Genomic DNA, 18,696 nt, shown 5'->3' on the forward strand with positions numbered 1-18,696 from the left:
AGCCCCGGGCTTGAGAGTCTCTTTGCATGACCATTATGCTATCTACCCCCGCCTTGCCCCTTTTTCCCCCATGTTCCTGCCTTCACTTCCTTTCTAAGTTATACCCACACCTATACTACTTCTGCGTGCCCTTCCTTTTTCTTCTCTCAAACAAGAGAAACAATGCCTGGCTTCCTCTGGCTTTTTCCAGATTCTCTTCCCTTTTCTTTCAATGATGATATAAAAATAAGATTCCTGGTGAGAAACTGCTCAGGAACTGGTGGAGTTGGAGTTTAGAGCCCTCTGGTCATCTTCCCCTAACATTTACCTCCTCTGGGACAGTGGACCAAAATTCTTTATGGGGTGCACAAGGTGGGAGTAATTGCTTCTCTGCTAGACATGGGCATTGACAGGTTGATCCACACCCCCCAGCCTGATTCTGTCTTTCCCTAGTGGGGCAGGGCTCTGGGGAGGTGGGGTTCCAGGACACATTGGTGGGGTTGTCTGCCTAAGCCATTATATAACCATTATGCTATCTCCCCTGCCTTATTGTCAGACCTGTAGATAGTCTCCAATTTATTTGGGATTGCACATAAAACTTACATATAGCAGCTAAAATCTATAGTTATTTTCTTCAGTCTAATGCTCTCCCAACTGAACTATTTCAGCAATGCTATGTAGTTATTTTCTTAAGGGGAATGCCTGGGAATGAACTGAACAGGTAGAGGGCACAGATTTCCTGGTGGCTTCTCAGTCTGAGAAATCCTTAGGCACGTCAGAAGTGCTGGCCACTCTTCCCTGCTCCATAGCCGGCCACTCAACCATCTTTGTCCCAGACTTCGGGTGCTAATCAGATTTTGTTTTGTTTCTCTTAGCGTTGTGTGGTGCTGCGCTTCCTGAAGTTTCCTCCAAATAGGAAGAAGGTAAGACTGGGAGTTTTACCCCTCCAGACATAAAAATCTTGAACGGCTCATTACCACTACAATCGGAAAAGCAGTGTCACCGGTTCACACCACATATACGTGTTGTATCTGAGAATGGAAAGATGCACACGTGTGGGAAATGCCCCAGTTGCCTTACGAACAGGGTCAGCTTCTGCAGGTCCTGCGGGATTTTTCAGCACCCCTTTACCAGGCAGTTTTACACCAGAACAGCCGTGCAGGACCTTGTTGCTAGCTGCCATCTGTAAATTAATGAGCGGAGTCTCCACCCGTTATTCTTAGCCTGTTGTCTCCGTTTTACTGATGCTATTTCATGCATTTATTTAGTTGTAAGCACAACAATGACTTATTATAAATGCATTCCCTTAAAAAAAAAAAAGAAAAGAAAAACTTTGAAAACTTCGGGAGAAGTATTAAGCTCATGGTAGAAATTTAAATATGATAGAAACACCCACTGTAGCTAGTGGTGTGTCCATCAGGAGTGCTGAGCCGGGAGCTGCTCAGAGCCCTGTCTGTGGTATGCTTATGGCCAGCTCTCAGATTTGCCATGGGGATTTTTTTAAGCTCTACTGCCTCAGTTTCCCTGCCTGGCATTACATCTATGAGAATGAAGTTTATGCTGCTGTAGTAGATAATGTTTACAAGTCCCTACAGGCCGCTCGGACAGAGCACTGGCTTTTCACTGCCTGCCTTGTCCACATGAAGTCTCGTGGACACTCAGAAAGCTTCGCTGTTGTGTTGCATACCTGCTGCCCTCAAGGTGTTCCTCTACATTGCAGTGGCCTGAGATGAATTCTGAGTAGCCCTTCCTCTTTGTGGCTTCTGGGGGGAGGAGGCTCAGATAGTGCAGCTCTTACCTTCAAAAGGAGAAAAGGGCTAGTTGGGCGGGTTAAGCGCAGGTGGCGCAAAGCGCAAGGACTAGTGTAAGGATCCCAGTTCGAGCCCTGGCTCCCCACCTGCAGGGGAGTCGCTTCACAAGTGGTGAAGCAGGTCTGCAGGTGTCTCTCTTTCTCTCCCCCTCTGTCTTCCCCTCCTCTCTCCATTTCTCTCTGTCCTATCCAACAATGATGACAACAATAATAACTACAAAAACAATGAAAAACAACAAGGGCAACAAAGGAATAAATAAATAAAATAAATATTAAAAAAAATTTTTTTAAAGGAGAAAAGGCAGGGGAAGGGGTAAAAAAAGGAGAAAAGGCAGAGCCAGCCGCACCCTGCACCACTGCTAGTAGGTGGGTTGGAAACTGGGTACAGGATCTGGGTGTAGGAGAGATGAGTCACCCTCATGTCTGAGTTAGGGAGAGATAGCGGGGGGGGGGGGGGGGGGGGGCAGCCACCGTCTGACTGGGGATGCCAGCACTCAGGGTTAGTGGCCTAGAATGAGAGGAGGGGATTAGGCCTGCCATGAGCTCTGAGGACAGGAGAATATGGCTTATGAAGGAGAACTGGTGGAGGTTTCTGCCTTCAGCACTGAGTTGATTTGCCAGTCCATGGTGGTTCTGTTTCTGCTCTGCTTCTACAGGAGGTGGGAACCTTAGAGGCAGCTCCGTTTTCTCTGCTCCCCACACCCCACTCCATCTGCAGAGCCCAAGCTGAGGAAGGCCCAGCTTGCTTCCCACAGGGTGGTATCTGCCAGAGTAGCAGTTTGCCTTACTTGTTACATAAATGGCGCACGGTCATACCAGCTGCACTGTTAGCCAGGAACTGCACGATGGCACTGTCAACCAGAAGAGTTTTTTGACAGCTCTGTGACCAGCTGTTTGAGTCACTGGTTTTATCTGAGCGTTTCTGCCACTGTCACATGGTCCGGCACTTCCAGCTGTCTGGTGAGGACACCCCCCCCTTCCTTTGGAGTCCCTGCCGTGGGTCATACTGTGCAAGTGCCTTTTTGCGTCACCAGAAGCCCACAGCTAGTCTGCTCTTTAAGAGTCTCTGACTAGGAGAAGTAATCCATTCCCCAGCCTGAGCCCAAAAAGTAAAAGCTAAGTAAAGATCTAGTGATTTTGGGATATGAAAGTTTTTTGAGGTGGAATTCCTCAGGGAGTACACACAAGTAGAGTTTTCCTGTGCTGGGCAGGAGCAAATGTGGTTCTCATACTGGTGATTTCAAAACCACACAGGGGCCCGGGTAATGCAGAGACAGGCCTGGGGATAAACGCTCTGAAGGTCTGATTCAACGGCGTGGTTCACCTCCCCGAGTCCAAGGTTACTGGCTTCTTCTGTGCCTATAGAGTGGCCACCTTCCATGTGATGGCGTATGTTGGCAGGCCTGTGCCCTTGGAGGCCCTGTCTCTCAGGCTTCATGTGGTTCTCTTTTACAGACTTCAGAAGAAACATTTCAGCATCTACAGAGCATAGTGGACTTTAGCAAAAATGTCATGAAGGAGTTTCTGGGGGAGAACTATGTTCATTGTGGGGTAAGTGATTTTTATGTATATGATCTAATCACGGATGTGTTCTTTATTAGTAACTCTGACTTCTCAGTTTTTCTTGGAAATTGATGCTTAATGGCAACTCCTAGTTCCCGAACTCCCAAGTGCTTCCCCTTTGCTTACTCTGTGGGGGAGCAGACAGATCAGATCATCCATCACATCTTTCAGATCTCCAGCCGAGAAGCGTGAGTGTAGGAGAGACTGAGTGAAACCCCCACCTGGTGGAGCCACCCATCTCCACCACTCTGACTCATGGAGCCACCCGGCTTGGTGAGGGCCTTCCAGCGAGGTCCAGGAAGACCACTGAGGGAAGTGAGGGAGAACCTGGGCCCCCCGCTAGTAGTTGTGCCCTGTGGTGGTGGGAGAGCCCAGCCATGGCCCAGGTGGAATGATGACCTGTGCCTGCCTGACAGGTGATCTGTATTTCAGGCTCTTTCTGTCTCAGGGAGCTTAGAGGAGTGTCCCTCACAGGTGAGGTCAGTTGTTTGGACGGGCTGTGAGTGGGAAGCCACAGGGTCTTAGACTCTGGTGCCTTTCCAAGCAGGTGGCATATAACCCTGGGTAGATGATGCCTTCTGTGTCTTGGCTTTGATCTCTGCTGCTTTCTACGGCTGCAGCTTTATTGCTTAATTCAGAGCCCTGAATGGACTAGCAGCTTTGACATTGTGGATGAGGACACTGCCTTTAGTTTGCAGATCTCACACCTTGTGCTCTTTCTGAGAAAAAATGCTTTTAAGGAGGTTGAGCAGATCTTTCTTCGATGATTAAGGATTGCCTGGCTAAGTAGAGCATAAGTGGCTTTGACAGCCATCAGCCCTCCAGGAGGGTCCTTTGATAGCCTAGGATGTATGGGGTGGGGTCCCTTGGAGAAGTGAACCATCTCCCAGGATGACCCAGTTGGCAGGTCAACAGTACTCTGAGGCTGGAGATTATCCTGAGATAGGAGCCTACCTGAGTCAAGATCACATTTCTGCGGCTTTTTTCATGGGTCATTTCTAGGAAGTGTGGGACTACAAGCCCACCATGAGGACTGGCACCACATTCACTTGGTTTCTGGCTGCCCAGATGAACTGGGAAAGCACAAAGCCCACCAACTCTAAGAACCCCCACATCTCCGAGCTGCCTGTGTTGGGTGCTGCTTAGTCTCAGCCTGGCCAGTGTTTGAGCAGATCTGGGTACTGGCATAAAAAGGGTCATATCCCATCCATTGGCAGTGTTCCTCCTCTTCGTGAAGATGCCTGCCACAGTGAGATGCTGCCACTTGGTACTAGCCTAGTGACAGTAGAGACTCAGCGAATGTCTAGCAGGGCCCACATGAGCCATTTTCAGGCACAAGCAGAGTAAAGATGTTTTCTTCTCTGATCACTGACATGGTTTAGAATAAAGTGGGGACCCTTGAGTGTTCCCTCTACTATGTCCTGCGACATGACCTCACCAGCTCCGTGGTGAGAAGCAGCAGACACACCCCTTAGCCCTACCCAGTTGGGCTGGGACGGGTCTGGACCCGTCCCGTGGTAGCCAGAGGTTGAGGAAGGGAATAGAAGCTGCTCTCCTTGTTCCTCCAGGTGTTTGGGTGTCAAGGCAGTTGAGGCATGAAGTTTAGGAGTCCTGCCCCTCTTGTGGGGCCTACCATGCAGAAGTTGGGTGCCCTTGGGGTGATTTCAGTCTCACTTGGAACTTGGAAGGCTGTGGTAGTCTTCTGAAGATGGTGGATGTGTTACTCACCTGCTAGATCTCTTTATTTTATTTTTTTTAAGATTTTATTTATTTATTTTATACTTAAAAAAATTTATTTATTCCCTTTTGTTGCCCTTGTTGTTTTTCTTTATTGTTGTAGTCATTGATATCGTGGTTGTTGGATAGAACAGAGAGAAATGGAGAGAGGAGAGGAAGACAGAGGGGGACAGAAAGATAGACACCTACAGACCTGCTTCACCATTTGTGAAGTGACGCCCCTGCAGGTGGGGAGCCGGGGGCTCAAACCGGGATCCTTACACCGGTCCTTGTGCTTTGCACCACGTGCGCTTAACCCGCTGCGCTACTGTCCGACTCCCAGATTTTATTTATTTATTAGAGAGATAGGAGGAGAGAGAGAAAGAACCAGACATCACTCTGGTACCTGTGCTGCCGGGGATTGAACTCAGGACCTCATACTTGAGAGTCTAATGCTTTATCCACTGTGCCACCTCCTGGACCACTGCTAGATCCCTTGAAACTGGCAGTCTTCCTTCCCTTCAGCCATACTGTCTATCCCTTTGAAGGCAGATTCCTATCATCGGGGAAGCTGTTGGGGCCAAATCTCTGTGCTCCCGTCTCAGCTCCAAGTCACAAGTCTGTGGGAAGAATCTGTGGTCTCAGCTGTGGCTCTTACTAAGTTGTCAGTTTATATAGGCGCCGACGGCTGTCCTCCCAGGGTTCTGTGGAGCCGTGTCAGTCAGGGAGATGGCAGGTTTCATGCGAGCCATGAGTTGGAATGAAGGGCTAGTGGATGTACACGACACCAAGAAGGATCCTTCCTATAAACATTTTATTTTATTTTCATTTAGAACTTAAATTGTTGACGTTGTTGGCAAGTATGAGCTAAGCCAGGCTGTTCTTGGGGTCACAGGACTAGTACTTGATCCCCTACGCTTTGAATTTTTTTGTTAATTTCTTTATTGGGGAATCAATGTGTTTTTTTTTTTTTACAATATATATTTTAAATTTCTTTATTGGGGAATTAATGTTTTACATTTGACAGTAAATACAGTAGTTTGTACATGCATAACCTTCCCCAGTTTCTCATATAACAATACAACCCCCAGTAGGTCCTCTGTCATCCTTCTTGGACCTGTATTCTCCCCCCTCCCCCCCCCAGAGTCTTTTACTTTGGTGCAGTATGCCAATTCCAGTTCAGGTTCTACTTGTGTTTGCTCTTCTGATCTCGTTTTTCAATCACTTTTAACTTTAAGATATCTTTATTTTATTTCAGTGAAGGAGAGATACAGAGGGAAAGAGAGACAGAGGGGCCAGAGCACTGCTCAACTCTGGATTATAGTGGTGCTGGGATTGAACCTAGAACCTTAGAATCCGAGGCATGAAAGTTTTTTTGCATAACCATTAGGCCATCTCCCCAGACCCCTTTTGCTCGTCTCCATTTTTCTCTCTGGCATCAGTGATTCCTGCTGTGTCCATCACTTTGTACTGGGGCCAGAACTGTGTATGAACCCAGAACCTGTTGTTGCTGTGACTGCCTGACATTGTCCTTGTATACGGGAGTAAGGCTCTTCTTTGAGATAAGATCTTGATTCAGTTCCTTATTTTTCCTTGCAAAGATCTGTAATCTCTCATCAGAACACTTCAAACTATTGGTTTCTTTAAAGTGAAGTGAGAGCTAGGGATTCCCTTCCCTTCCCTTCCCTTCCCTTCCCTTCCCTTCCCTTCCCTTCCCTTCCCTTCCCTTCCCTTCCCTTTCCTTTTTTCTTTCTTTCTTCCCTCCCTCCCTCCCTCCTTTCTTTCTTTCTTTCTTTCTTTCTTTCTTTCTTTCTTTCTTTCTTTCTTTCTTTCTTTCCTTCGTGCCTGGCTATAGTTGGTGCCATGGATGGAACCTGAACTACCTCTCACATGGCAAGTTCTGTGAGCTCCCACTTCACTATCTCCCTGGACCTAGAACTTTCATGAGATGATCCAAGTTTTGAATTTCTTTCTTTCTTAATTTTTATTTATAAAAAGGAAGCACTGAGGGGTACAACTCCACACAGTTCCCACCACCAGAACTCCATATCCCATCCCCTCCCCTGATAGCTTTCCTGTTCTTTATCCCTCAGGGAGCATGGACCCAGGGTCACTGTGGGATGCAGAATGTGGAAGGTCTGGCTTCTCTAATTGCTCTCCCTTTGAACATGGGTGTTGACAGGTCGATCCATACTCCCAGCCTGCCTCTCTCTTTCCCTAGTGGGTCAGGGCTCTGGGGAAGCAGGGCTCTAGGAGACATTGTTAGGGTCTTCTGCCCCTAATGAAGTCCGGTTGGCTCATGTTAGCATCTGGAACCTGGTGGCTAAAAAAAGAGTTAACATATAAAGCCAAACAAATCGTTGACTAATCATGAACCTAAAGGATGGATATGTCAGATGATAAGTTGGGGGGGGGGGGTCTCTGTTTTGTAAATACAGAACAGTAGTTAGGCCTATTTTGGTTATATTCCAAAGGGCCCATGACTATACTAGTTGTTTTTTTTTGTTTGTTTGTTTGTTTTCCTGAGTCTGACATCTGATATGCATGTGGACCCTAGTTATTGTCTGGGGAGATGATGTCATGGCTGGAAAAAGGACCAGAAAGCTGGATTAGGGAGGAAAGTAGCTCCCTAATACAGGAAAGGTGTATAAATATTGTTGACTGTAAACCCCATCAATTTGATTTGATCTGGGGCCCATATTCAGCTTAGGAACCTATGTGACCTCTGCATCCCTGTAGATCTGAGCTCACATTCTGTGGTCATGACTAGGAACGTTCCAACTGCCTCAGTTTCAGGATCTGTCTTCCTCAGGTGGAACACAGAGTATGTTGTCCAGCCTCCCTTTTGAATTTCTACACTTCTCACTATTTCCATTACTTCATTCAGACCTAATAACTTTTTTAGTAGTTCACCATTTGTAAGTATAGGTAAATGACAAAGTCATGGGTTGAGGTAGCACAGAAAACTGGGAAGCAGTCGATTGGCTCGAGGCAAACAGTTGAAGCATGTCTGTGGGGTAGGTGGCCACCAAGCAGCCTGTGAGGTTGGGGCTGGTGGGGAGGGTTGGGACAGGGCAGCCCCGTTGGCTCAACAGTCTCTTCTCAGCAAGCTTTTCCTATTCCCTCAGGACTACTTCAGAAGTCAGAGTCCTCCCACCCTGGAAACAAAGGGAAGACAATGACCAGTTTTACTTAAAAACTTGTATTTGGAGGAAAATCCCAAATGAAAAAAGATGTGGGCAAAGTAGAGAGAATAAGTTCCTTTTGTTCTTCTCCAAAGTGTAGTACGTACTGACTAGCTGAGCTCCGTGGCAGTTGGGCAGTTGGCCGCAGGACTTTTCCTTGCAGATTCAAAGTGAATCAGGTCCCTGACCTCCCATTGCATCTCTGATGGCTGTGTGACCCAGAGGTGGTCTGAGGAGAAGCTTGGTGAAGATGTTTACACAGATGCTCATTGCCCTGGGCTACTCCAATGTCCAGACTTTGAAGAGGACAGTGGGAGTGGGTTAGTGCAGCTATGAACAATAGCCATAGTGACACGGACCCCAGTTACTGCCATGGTGACACCACTTCCTCATTGTGCTTAGAGATGTTAGTGTTAGGCCGGGGAGATTGCATCAAGCTCTAGGGTCCATTCTCACCACCACCGTAAGCCACAGCTGAACAGTGTTCTGGTTTAAAAAAGAAAAGAAAGAAAGATTCCTGTCTACTTGTTTATTTTCAATATATTTATTTATTTGTTTATTCATTTCCTTTTGTTGCCCTTGTTTTATTGTTATTGTTGTTGTTGTTATTGATGTCATTGTTGTTGGGTAGGACAGAGAGAAATGGAGAGAGGAGGGGAAGACAGAGAAGAGGAGAGAAAGACAGACACCTGCAGACCTGCTTCACTGCTTGTGAAGTGACTCCCCTGCAGGTGGGGAGCCGGGGGCTCAAACTGGGATCCTTACGCTGGTCCTTGCACTTTATGCCATGTGCGCTTAATCCACCGCACTACCGCCCGACTCCCTATTTTCAAAATATTTTAAAAACTTTTATTTGATAGGACAGAGAGAAATTGAGAGGGAAAAGATGTGGAGAGGGAAAGAGAGAGACAGAGAGACACCTGCAACACTGCTTCACCTTCATGAAGACGACTTCTGCAGGTGAGGACTGGGGTCTTGCACCCAGGTCTTTGTGCGTGGTAGGTAACACATGCACTTAACCAGGTGCATGCACTACTGTCCAGCCCTCTCATGTCTGTTTAATGATAGTTTGTCCTCAAAATAATAGAGTGCTTTATTCCTAAAGTACTGAGTATTTTACTTACTGCGAATTAGTGTGTTAAAATATAGACACAACAAGTTTCTGCGCCTGTTTTCTGGTTTTCATTGTGCAGTTCTCTGATGTTAAGTACATTCACTTTGTTGTGAAATCAACACTGAGAATTTCATATTTCTTCTTACAGGAAGTTGTTCAGCTACCTTTAGATTTTGTGAAACAGCTTTGTTTAAAAATACAGCCTGAACGACCAGGTAAGAGTCTGATTTCTAACTCCCATTCCTATCCCAGCACCAGCTAGTCTTTTCCTGTCACCTCCCATCCCTTCTCTGTCACCTTCTAGTACTTCCCTGTACTTTTTTCCTCACCTAGTGCTTTCCTGTAACTCCCCTGTTCTTCCTCATCACCTCTTGTTCCTTTTCTGTATTCGCCCATCACTTAATGATAAAAACTACTCAAACCCTTTTCCCACACAGTCACCTAGCAAGGGTGTAGTGTCCACATTGTTGAGGTTGTCTAGGACATCCTTCTTCCAAAAGCAGGCCGTGGCATGTCCCATGGCGAATAGACTGTTTCTGCCCTGGAGCCTCCAGTGGCAGGGGTCGTGGGCGCAGGGCTCCAGTGTGTAGGCTGAAGAGGGGGAGGAGGTGCAGCCCACCTTCTAGCCAGTTCGTTGGCTTCATTTTCTCATCTAGACAGAGACGGACTGATGAGCCTGCTGTAGAATCATCTACCATACAGCTGCCAAGCCACCAGTCTCACCATCTTATTCTATAACTGGCACGTGAATTATTCTCCACAGTGGTAACAGATCACCATGGTAATAGTGATTTTTTTTTTGTTGTTACATTATCATTTATTTTGTTACTTTACAAAATAATTTAGAGCACCTCTGTCAAAGGTACTCTATTTTTTTCCATTTATTTTTATTAGTGATTTACAAAATTACAAAATAACAGGGATATAATTCCACACTGTTCCCACCACCAGAGTAATGTGTCCCCATTTCCTCCACTGGAAATTGCAGTATTTCTCCCAGAGTCACAGATGGGGTTGAGTACTATTTCTCTTTTTTTTTTTTGGCGATCAGGGATATTGCTGGGGCTCAGTGCCTGCACTATGAATTCACTGCTCCTGGAGGCCATTTTTCCATTTTATTGGCTAGGACAGAAAGATATTTAAGAGGGGAGGGAAAGATAGAGAGGGAGAGAGAAAGACACCTGCGGATCTGCCTTACCACTTGTGAAGCAACCCTCCCTGCAGGTGGGGAACCAGGGGCTTGAACTGGGATTCTTACTCGGGGTCCTTGTGCTTCATACTATGTGTGCTTAACCCAGTGCGTCACCACTGGCCCCCTGGACTACTATTTCTATATCTATCTATCGTTATATATTCCCCCATTTTTTTCTGTGGTTCTGCCTTCTCTTTCATTTGAGTCACAGCTGCACCTATTACTACTTCCGAATGTCTTTCCTTTTTTCTTCTTCTCTCTCTGGTTGGGTTTCAGAGCCCTCTAGTCATCATTCCCTATCATTTCTCCCCCTCTGGATCAAATTCTTCTTGGGGTGCAGGTGGTGTGAGGTCTGGCTTCTGTAGTTGCTTTTCTCTGGACATGGACATTGATAGTTCAATATCTATACCTCCAGCCTGTTTCTATTTTTCCCTAGTGGGTACTAGTAATTCTTTTTTTTTTTTTTTAACTTTTTTTTTTTTTTTAATCTTTATTTGTTAGAGACAGCCAGAAATTGAGAGGGAAGGAGGTAATAGAGAGGGAGAGAGACAGAGAGACACCTGCAGCCCTGCTTCACCACTTGTGAAGGTTTCCCCCTGCAGGTGGGGACTGGGGGCTCGAATCTGGGTCCTCGCACACTGTAATGTGGGCTCAACTAGATGCGCCACCACCTGGCCCTGGGTACTAGTAATTCTAATCAGCCTAGTATTGAGAGAAAGCCATTGGGCCTTCTCAAAGGTGGCTAACGAATGTGACATTGCTGTCCGAGGGAGCCAGGAAAGAGGAAGTGGGCACTGCTGCACGCCTTTGAGCTCTAGTGAGGGCACCAAACATTTCCCAAGATCACCCTCATTTCTGACAGTAGTGACAGGTTTGGAACTGCCCAAGATCCCACAGCAATCTCTATCCCCCTCATGGTTATGACTTTCCAGTGCTGAGACAGGGGTTCAGCCATCTGAGAAAAGAAAAGTCCAGGAGACCTGGAGTCAGTTGCTGTCATGTGACTCAGGGCCCAGGTTAAGCATGCATACTCCATAGGCAGGACTGAGGCAAGACAGCAAGGTCAGAGGTAACCTCCTGAGAGCTAGAAACTTAAGGCCAGACCTTAAGTTTCTCAGTTTGCTGGGCAAAGCTGACCCTTCCCCCGTGCCCTTAGTCTAACATTCAGCTCTTTTCTTGCTTGTCTCTAGAGTCACGCTGTGACAAGGACCTGGACACCCTCAGTGGTTACGCCCTGTGCCTTCCCAATTTAGCCAGACTCCAGACCTACCACTTTGCAGAACACCGGCCAATTCTGTGTGTGGAGATCAAGGTGAACTTTGTCCGGGGAGATGATGTGGGAAAGGGAAAGGCAAGCCTGGCATGAGTCTAAATTATTTCCTGACACACCTTTCAGAGCTTCAGGTGCTTCTCGCACCAGCCTGGGGCTTGTACTCCCTCCCTCCCCTGACCGCCATCCGCACCCCAGCCACTCACACCTGCTCTGGCTCTGGCTCCTCCTGCCCAGACCCTGTATTTAGCCCATTCCTGAGCCCTGCACACCTGACAGGAACAGGCACTTGGCCCTTGGCCACCAGAAGGAAGCGTGTCCCCTCCTTGTTTACCCACCGGATATGGTCTGTCTTGTGGCCCCTGTTCTTCTTTCTGGGTGCTGCTCCCTTGGCCTCTTGGTGATGTGGACCCTTGATTTGCATTCTCCCTCTAGACTGGGTGACCCAGGACCCAGTTCCCCAGCTTCGGTCCTGCTTCAGAGAGAGCTCCGCAGCAGCACAGAGGCTTAGGTGACCCAAAGGCTCTGGTTTGTGGAGTCCACAAGTCCCACAGGGCCAACAAAAGACGTTGCAGTCTGGTGGAGGGCCAGGCTGCTGTGCTACTTACTGCTCTGCTGCTAAACGTCCATGAATGCCCGAGCCTCCCTCACGGAGCGTCCTGGACACGTTAGGCCCGTTGGTGGCGATGTGTGAGTCTCACCTGTGGCCCTGAGCACACACATACTTGTATTCTCCTAGTGCACTGGCATCCCACTTTCCCAAGCAGACTGTGTCCCAGTTCACATACATTGAACAGTGTGGTCTTGCCCCGATGCTTAATACATGCTTGGTATATTGTACCTGCCCAGAAGCATAGCTTTTAAAAGGCAGTGGAGTTGGGTCAGTGAAATAGTTTATCTGGGAGCGTGCCTGCTTTGCCACATACTCAACCCAGGTTCCAGCCCCATTATATTACTTGGCAGCACTTCAGCACTGGGAAACTTAGGCTTTAGTGTCTCTCCTCCTCTCTCTTTTTCTTTTTTCTTTTTTAATTTTTATTTATTTTCTTTTTGTTGTCCTTTTTTATTGTTGTAGATATTATTGTTGTTATTGATGTCATCGTTGTTGGATAGGACAGAGAGAAATGGAGGGAGGAAGGGAAGACAGAGAGGGGGAGAGAAAGATAGACACCTGCAGACCTGCTTCACCGCTTGTGAAACAACTCCCCTGCAGGTGGGGAGCCGGGGGCTGGAACCCGGATCCTGTGCTTTGCACTGTGTGTGCTTAACCCGCTGTGCTACCACCCGACTCCTCTCTCTCTTTTTCTTTTTCCACCTGAAAGTTAGCCTGGAGCTGTGAAGGTCAGTGACAATAAATAAATAAATAAGGGGGCCAGGTTTTAGCACACCTGGTTGAGCAAACACATTACATGTGCAAGGACCCACATTCAAGCCCCTGGTCCCCACCTGCAGGGGAAAGCTTCAAGAGTGGTGAAGCAGGGCTGCAGGTCTCTCTCTCTCTCTCTCCCCTTTTCCCCTCTCAATTTCTCTCTGTCTCTATCCAATAATAAATAAAGATGGGAGGGTAGTAAGCAGCAAACAAGCAGTAGAGTTCCAGGACATTCCTGGACCTCACACTCATCCAAAGGGCACCTTCCTGTTCATGTATCTGGTCATAGGAAATGAGGTTCTACTTCTGCTTCTGCTTCTCAGAGCAGGGAGAGTAAGGCAGATCTTTACTTCTTGGGGCCTGTCCTATCTCACTCTTCAACAAAATACTGTTACATTTTCTCCTTTTTTTTTTTTTTTAATGCAATGTGATAGAATGAATCCAGGCTCTCACACTTCCTCCTAACCCAGTTGTTGCTCTATATTCTTGAGAGAGAGGGAGAAACATCAAAGTATCGCCCCACTTTACCCTGGTACTCTCACGTGGTATCAGGGCTCAGATCTAGTGCTTGATGCATGCATGGTAAGGCATGTCCCCTACCTGCTGAGCTACTTCCTGAGACCTTCTGTGTTGTCCTTTGCTAAGCAAGCAGTTAAAGCACCACTGTTTTCTCCAACAAGAGTTCTGACCTTGGACTATAACTGCAAAGTATTTTTTTAATGTAACTTGATTTTATTTTCTTTTTCTTTATTTTTTTTTAGAATTTTTTTTTTTTTTTTTGCCTCCAAGGTTATTGCTGGGGCTCAGTGCCTGCACCGTGAATCCACTGCTCCTGGAGGCCATTTTCCCCCATTTTTGTTGTCCTTGTTGCTATTGCTGCTGTTGTTGGATAGGACAGAGAGAAATCGAGAGAGAAGGGGAAGATAGAGAGGGGAGAGAAAGATAGACACCTGCAGACCTGCTTCACCATTAATATTTATTTTTTGGGTAGAGACAGAAGCAGAAAGGAAAGGGGTATAGACACCTATAGAGAGCACTACCTTACCACTTGTGAAGCTTCCCCTTCAGATGGGAACTGGGGGCTTGAACACAGGTCCTTTCTGCCACATATGTTCTCTACCAAGTGCTCCACTTGTCAGCCCCTGCAAAGGAGTGTTTTTATGATGCGATGAGAGAAGCACCTCTCTGTGATTGGCTTGTTGTGGATATTTCCTGCATGTGAACTGTCTTCTTTCACTGAGGGCTGAAATTTAGGGCTCTCATGACAGAAAAGAATAAAGAACAGCTTTGGGCAAAGTTTATTTCTAGCTCTTACTGACTTCACTGGAAGTGCACGCCATTAATTTGTTGTTGGTTATGTGTCTACATATAAGTATACAACTTCCCCCCTAAGCATTTTTCCTTCGTTATTTGTTTTATTTTGCAGCCGAAATGTGGGTTCATCCCTTTCTCCAGTGATGTCACGCATGAAATGAAGCACAAGGTGTGTCGATATTGTATGCACCAGCACCTCAAGGTAAGGACTGCTGTCCCAGGTCCCCTCTGTGTAGAGCCAAGTGGTGGGTCGTTGGCCTGAGGTGAGAATCACAGTTTTCTCAGAAAAGTAAAAAGGAAATGTAGACATTTACTACTTTTTTTTTTCAAAAGTCATTGACCTTTTTGCTTTAAATGGAGACATACTTCACAAACCTAAGAGTTTTCCTTTAAAAGTGGATTCTGTGGGTTGGAGGTAGAGCTCACTAGACAGGGCACCTGTCTTGCCATGCACATGGCTTATGTTCAAGTCAAGAACTTTTTTTTTTTTTAAGATTTTAAAAAATTTATTCCTTTTTTGTTGCCCTTGTTTTATTGTTGTAGTTATTATTGTTGTTATTGTTGTTGGATAGGACAGAGAGAACTGGAGAGAGAAGGGGAAGACAGAGAGAGGGAGAGAAAGACAGACACCTGCAGACCTGCTTCACCGCCTGTGAAGCGACTCCCCTGCAGGTGGGAAGCCGGGGGATTGAACCGAGATCCTTCCACCGGTCCTTGCCCGTCGCACCATGTGTGTTTAACCTGCTGCGCTACCGCCCGACTCCCAAGTCCAAGAACTTCTAACATGAGATTTTCTATGGCTGTCTTTTTTTTTTTCTTTTTAATGCCACTGTAGACTTGCATAATTCCCAGCAGACTTTTTTTTTTTTTTCCTTTCAATTTCAGATTGAGGTAGGAAAGGAGAGAGAGAGAGAGACCCCACAGCACCACTTCACTGCTCATGGAGCTTTCTCTTAGTGTCATGCATGGTGTCTTGTGTGGTGCCAGGGACTCAAACCTGGGTCCTTCTACTTGGTAAGGGATATGTTCTTCCAGGTGAGCTATCTCCTGCCTGCCTGGCTATCTTCTTAGCTATTATTATTAATGAGAGAGAGAGAGAACACCAGACATCACTCTAGTACATGTGCTGTTGAGGATGGAACTTGGGACCTGAGAGTTCAGTGCTTTATCCACTGCACCACCTCCCAGACCACAGCTGTCTTCTTTTATTGAGACCATTTCTGAAGTTTATCTACTTTACAGCAGATATTACCACTTTATCCTTTTTTATGACTGAATCATATTCCATTGCAAAGGAATGTTTTGTTTCTTCATCTGTGGTAGACATGTGGGCTGTTTCCATCTTTTTTTTTTAATTTTTTGTAATATTTATTCACTTATTTATTTTCCTTTTTGTTGCCCTTGTTGTTGTAGCCTTGTTGTGGTTATTATTGTAATTGTTGATGTCGCTTGCTGTTGGATAGGACCGAGAGAAACGGAGAGAGGAGGGGAAGACAGAGGGGGAGAGAAAGACAGACACCTGCAGACCTGCTTTACTGCCTGTGAAGTGACTCCCCTGCAGGTGGGGAGCTGGGGTCTCGAACCAGGATCCTTACGCCCGTCCTTGCGCTCAGCTCCACATGCGCTTTACCCGCCTCACTACCGCCCGACTCCCTGTTTCCATCTTTTGACCGTTGTGGCTAATGCAGCTGTGAGCACGCGCGTGTGCATGCTCTTAGTGTCTGCTTTCAGTTCTCCAGGGCAGATTCTCAGGATTGAAACTGCTGGATCTTATGGGCGTTCTCTTTTACTTTTTGAGGAAGTGTCAAACTGTTCTCACAGCAGTTGCATCATTTTGTATTCCCATCAGCAGTAGGTGAGGGTTATAATTTCTTTTTGTCGACACTTTTTACTGTCTTACATTGTGGTTCTAACCATCCCAATGGATGTGAAGTGGTTTGCATCTGTATTTCCTTAGTTGTTAGCTTTTTTTCTTTTCTTTTTTCTTTTCTCTTTTTTCCTTTTTTAAAATTTATTTTGTTTTACCTTTTGTTGCCCTTGTTTGTTTTTAATTGTTATTGTTGTTGTTGTTATTGTTATTGATGTCGTTGTTAGACAGGACAGAGAGAAATGGAGAGAGAGATGGAGAAGACAGAGAGGGGGAGAGAAAGACAGACACCTGCAGACCTGCTTCATCGCTTGTGAGGCGACTCCCCTGCAGGTGGGGAGCCGGGGCCTCGAACCAGGATCCTTACACTGGTCCTTGCGCTTCGTGCCACGTGTGCTTAAACCACTGCCTCACTGCCCAGCTCCTGAGTAATTTTTATTTTATTTATTTATTAAATGTTTTATTTGTTTATTGGATAGAGACAGCCAGAAATCGAGAGGAGAGGGAGAGAGACAGAGAGACACCTACAGCCCTACTTTACTACCCGCAGAGCTTTCCCCTTGCAGGTGGGGGATTTGAACCTGGGTCCTTGCACATTGTGATGTAACATGTACACTTAACCAGGTGTGCCACACCCAGCCCCTTATTTTTGGTTCCAGAGCACTGCTTAGCTCTGGTTTATGGTGGTACGGGAGATTGAACCTGGAACTTCAAGCCTCAGGCATGAGAGTCTTCTTGCCTAACTCTTATGCTATCTGCCCCTGCCCCCTTTAAGTAAATTTTAGGCAGTTGATTTACCCTTTTTTTTTCTCTAGAAAGTCTGATGTTTGAACTTCCTTAACAGCAACCTGCTAATCCCCTTTCCCCCTGTGTGTGAACCATAGTCTCTGCCTCTGTATGAAAAGTCCTTTGTAGTGATTGTTGGAGGTCATTCAAAGTGACAGAGGATTGAGGAGCTACGGCTTCATGCCTGAGGCTGACTCCTCCCTTCTTTTCTTTGTGGTATTAGAGTTTAGATTCTTAGGGGAAAAAGGTATGTGAGCTATACTCTTTAGAAGTTTTCATCGCCACTGTTTATTGTCAACATATATCATGCTGCTTTTTTTTTTTTTTTGCCTCCGGGGTTATTGCTGGGGCTCAGTGCCAGCACTATAAACCCACTGCTCCTGGTGGCTACTTTTTCCTTTTTTATTGGATAGGACAGAGAGAAATTGAGAGGGAAGGGGAAGACAGAGAGGAAAAGAGAAAGATAAGACTCCTGCAGACCTGCTTCACTGCTTGTGATGGGGAGCTGGGGGCTCAAACCTGGATCCTTGCACTGCCGGTCTAGCTTCGTGGGCGTGAGACAGACGACCAGGGACTCGTGGCTGAGCTGTACGCAGTATCTCTTTATTCATGTGGGACGCAGCACAATCCAAGCTAAGCTAAACTAACTATAATCACAATCCTGTCCTTATATATATACTCGCCAAGTAGGGTGTAAACAGGATGTGACGTAGAGAGGGTGGAGCTAAAAGAGACCGGTGCAAATCAGGGTGTGACGAGGGGGCGGAGCAAAAAGACATCGTGAACCAGTGGGGATTAAACCAATGTCCTGCAGGCATGTGGGTGCTTAGTTCACAGTGGTTATGTAAATAGAACACAGTGTTAAGCAGGGGGGATTAAACCAATGAAACAGAAGGGGTCTTAGAAGCAGACCAACATTGCACTTTGTACTATGTGCGCTTAACTGGGTGTTCTGCTGCCTGGCTCCCACTTGAATAAATCTTTAAGTTTCTTTTAGCTCTTCCCTTTTGTCTTTTGAATGAATCTTGGTGAGGTTTAGTTCTGTGTGCTCCTGTTCAGTGACTGTATCGTTACGCATTCTTCCTTTCACTTGACATACATCGTGGCTGAGAAGAGTAGATGTGCTGTGAGAAATTTAGTTGTTTCCAGGTCTCGGTCTCTCAGACCAGAGTGAACATCCGTGACCTGTGACCCTTCTCAAGACTTGCCAAGTCAGATGACCCCAACACTTCAGATATTGGTGGAAACAAGTAAATTGTCTTTCAAAAGGCTTCTCACCAGCCAACATGAAATGACTGTCAGCCACTCCCTCCCCCTAAGAGGATATTTTACTTTTAAAGATTTATTTATCTGATTTCCAAAATGTGGCCATACCAGTTTTCTTTTCTTTTTCTTTTTTCTTTTTTTTTTTTTTTGTATTTATTCCCTTTTGTTGCTTTATTGTTGTGGTTATTATTGTTGTCATCTTTGTTGGATAGGACAGAGAGAAATGGAGAGAGGAGGGGAAGACAGAGGGGGAGAGAAAGACAGA

At 46.3% G+C, this 18,696-nt stretch overlaps 1 protein-coding gene across 2 annotated transcripts in view; it reads left to right on the plus strand.

Annotated features, from left to right (window-relative positions):
- Positions 1-18,696, plus strand: part of IPPK (inositol-pentakisphosphate 2-kinase) — a 56,259-nt gene that overhangs the window by 11,446 nt on the left and 26,117 nt on the right. Inside the window, exons 2-6 of one of the 2 annotated variants that reach the window (XM_060200587.1) lie at positions 855-902; positions 3,245-3,340; positions 9,516-9,582; positions 11,750-11,871; positions 14,625-14,714. In XM_060200587.1, the coding sequence (XP_060056570.1) occupies positions 855-902; positions 3,245-3,340; positions 9,516-9,582; positions 11,750-11,871; positions 14,625-14,714 (423 nt within the window). The remainder of the gene's footprint in view (positions 1-854; positions 903-3,244; positions 3,341-9,515; positions 9,583-11,749; positions 11,872-14,624; positions 14,715-18,696) is intronic. The other variant, XM_060200588.1, reaches the window with a different exon arrangement.

Source organism: Erinaceus europaeus, chromosome 10 (assembly GCF_950295315.1).
Source record: "Erinaceus europaeus chromosome 10, mEriEur2.1, whole genome shotgun sequence".
NCBI lineage: Eukaryota > Metazoa > Chordata > Mammalia > Eulipotyphla > Erinaceidae > Erinaceus > Erinaceus europaeus.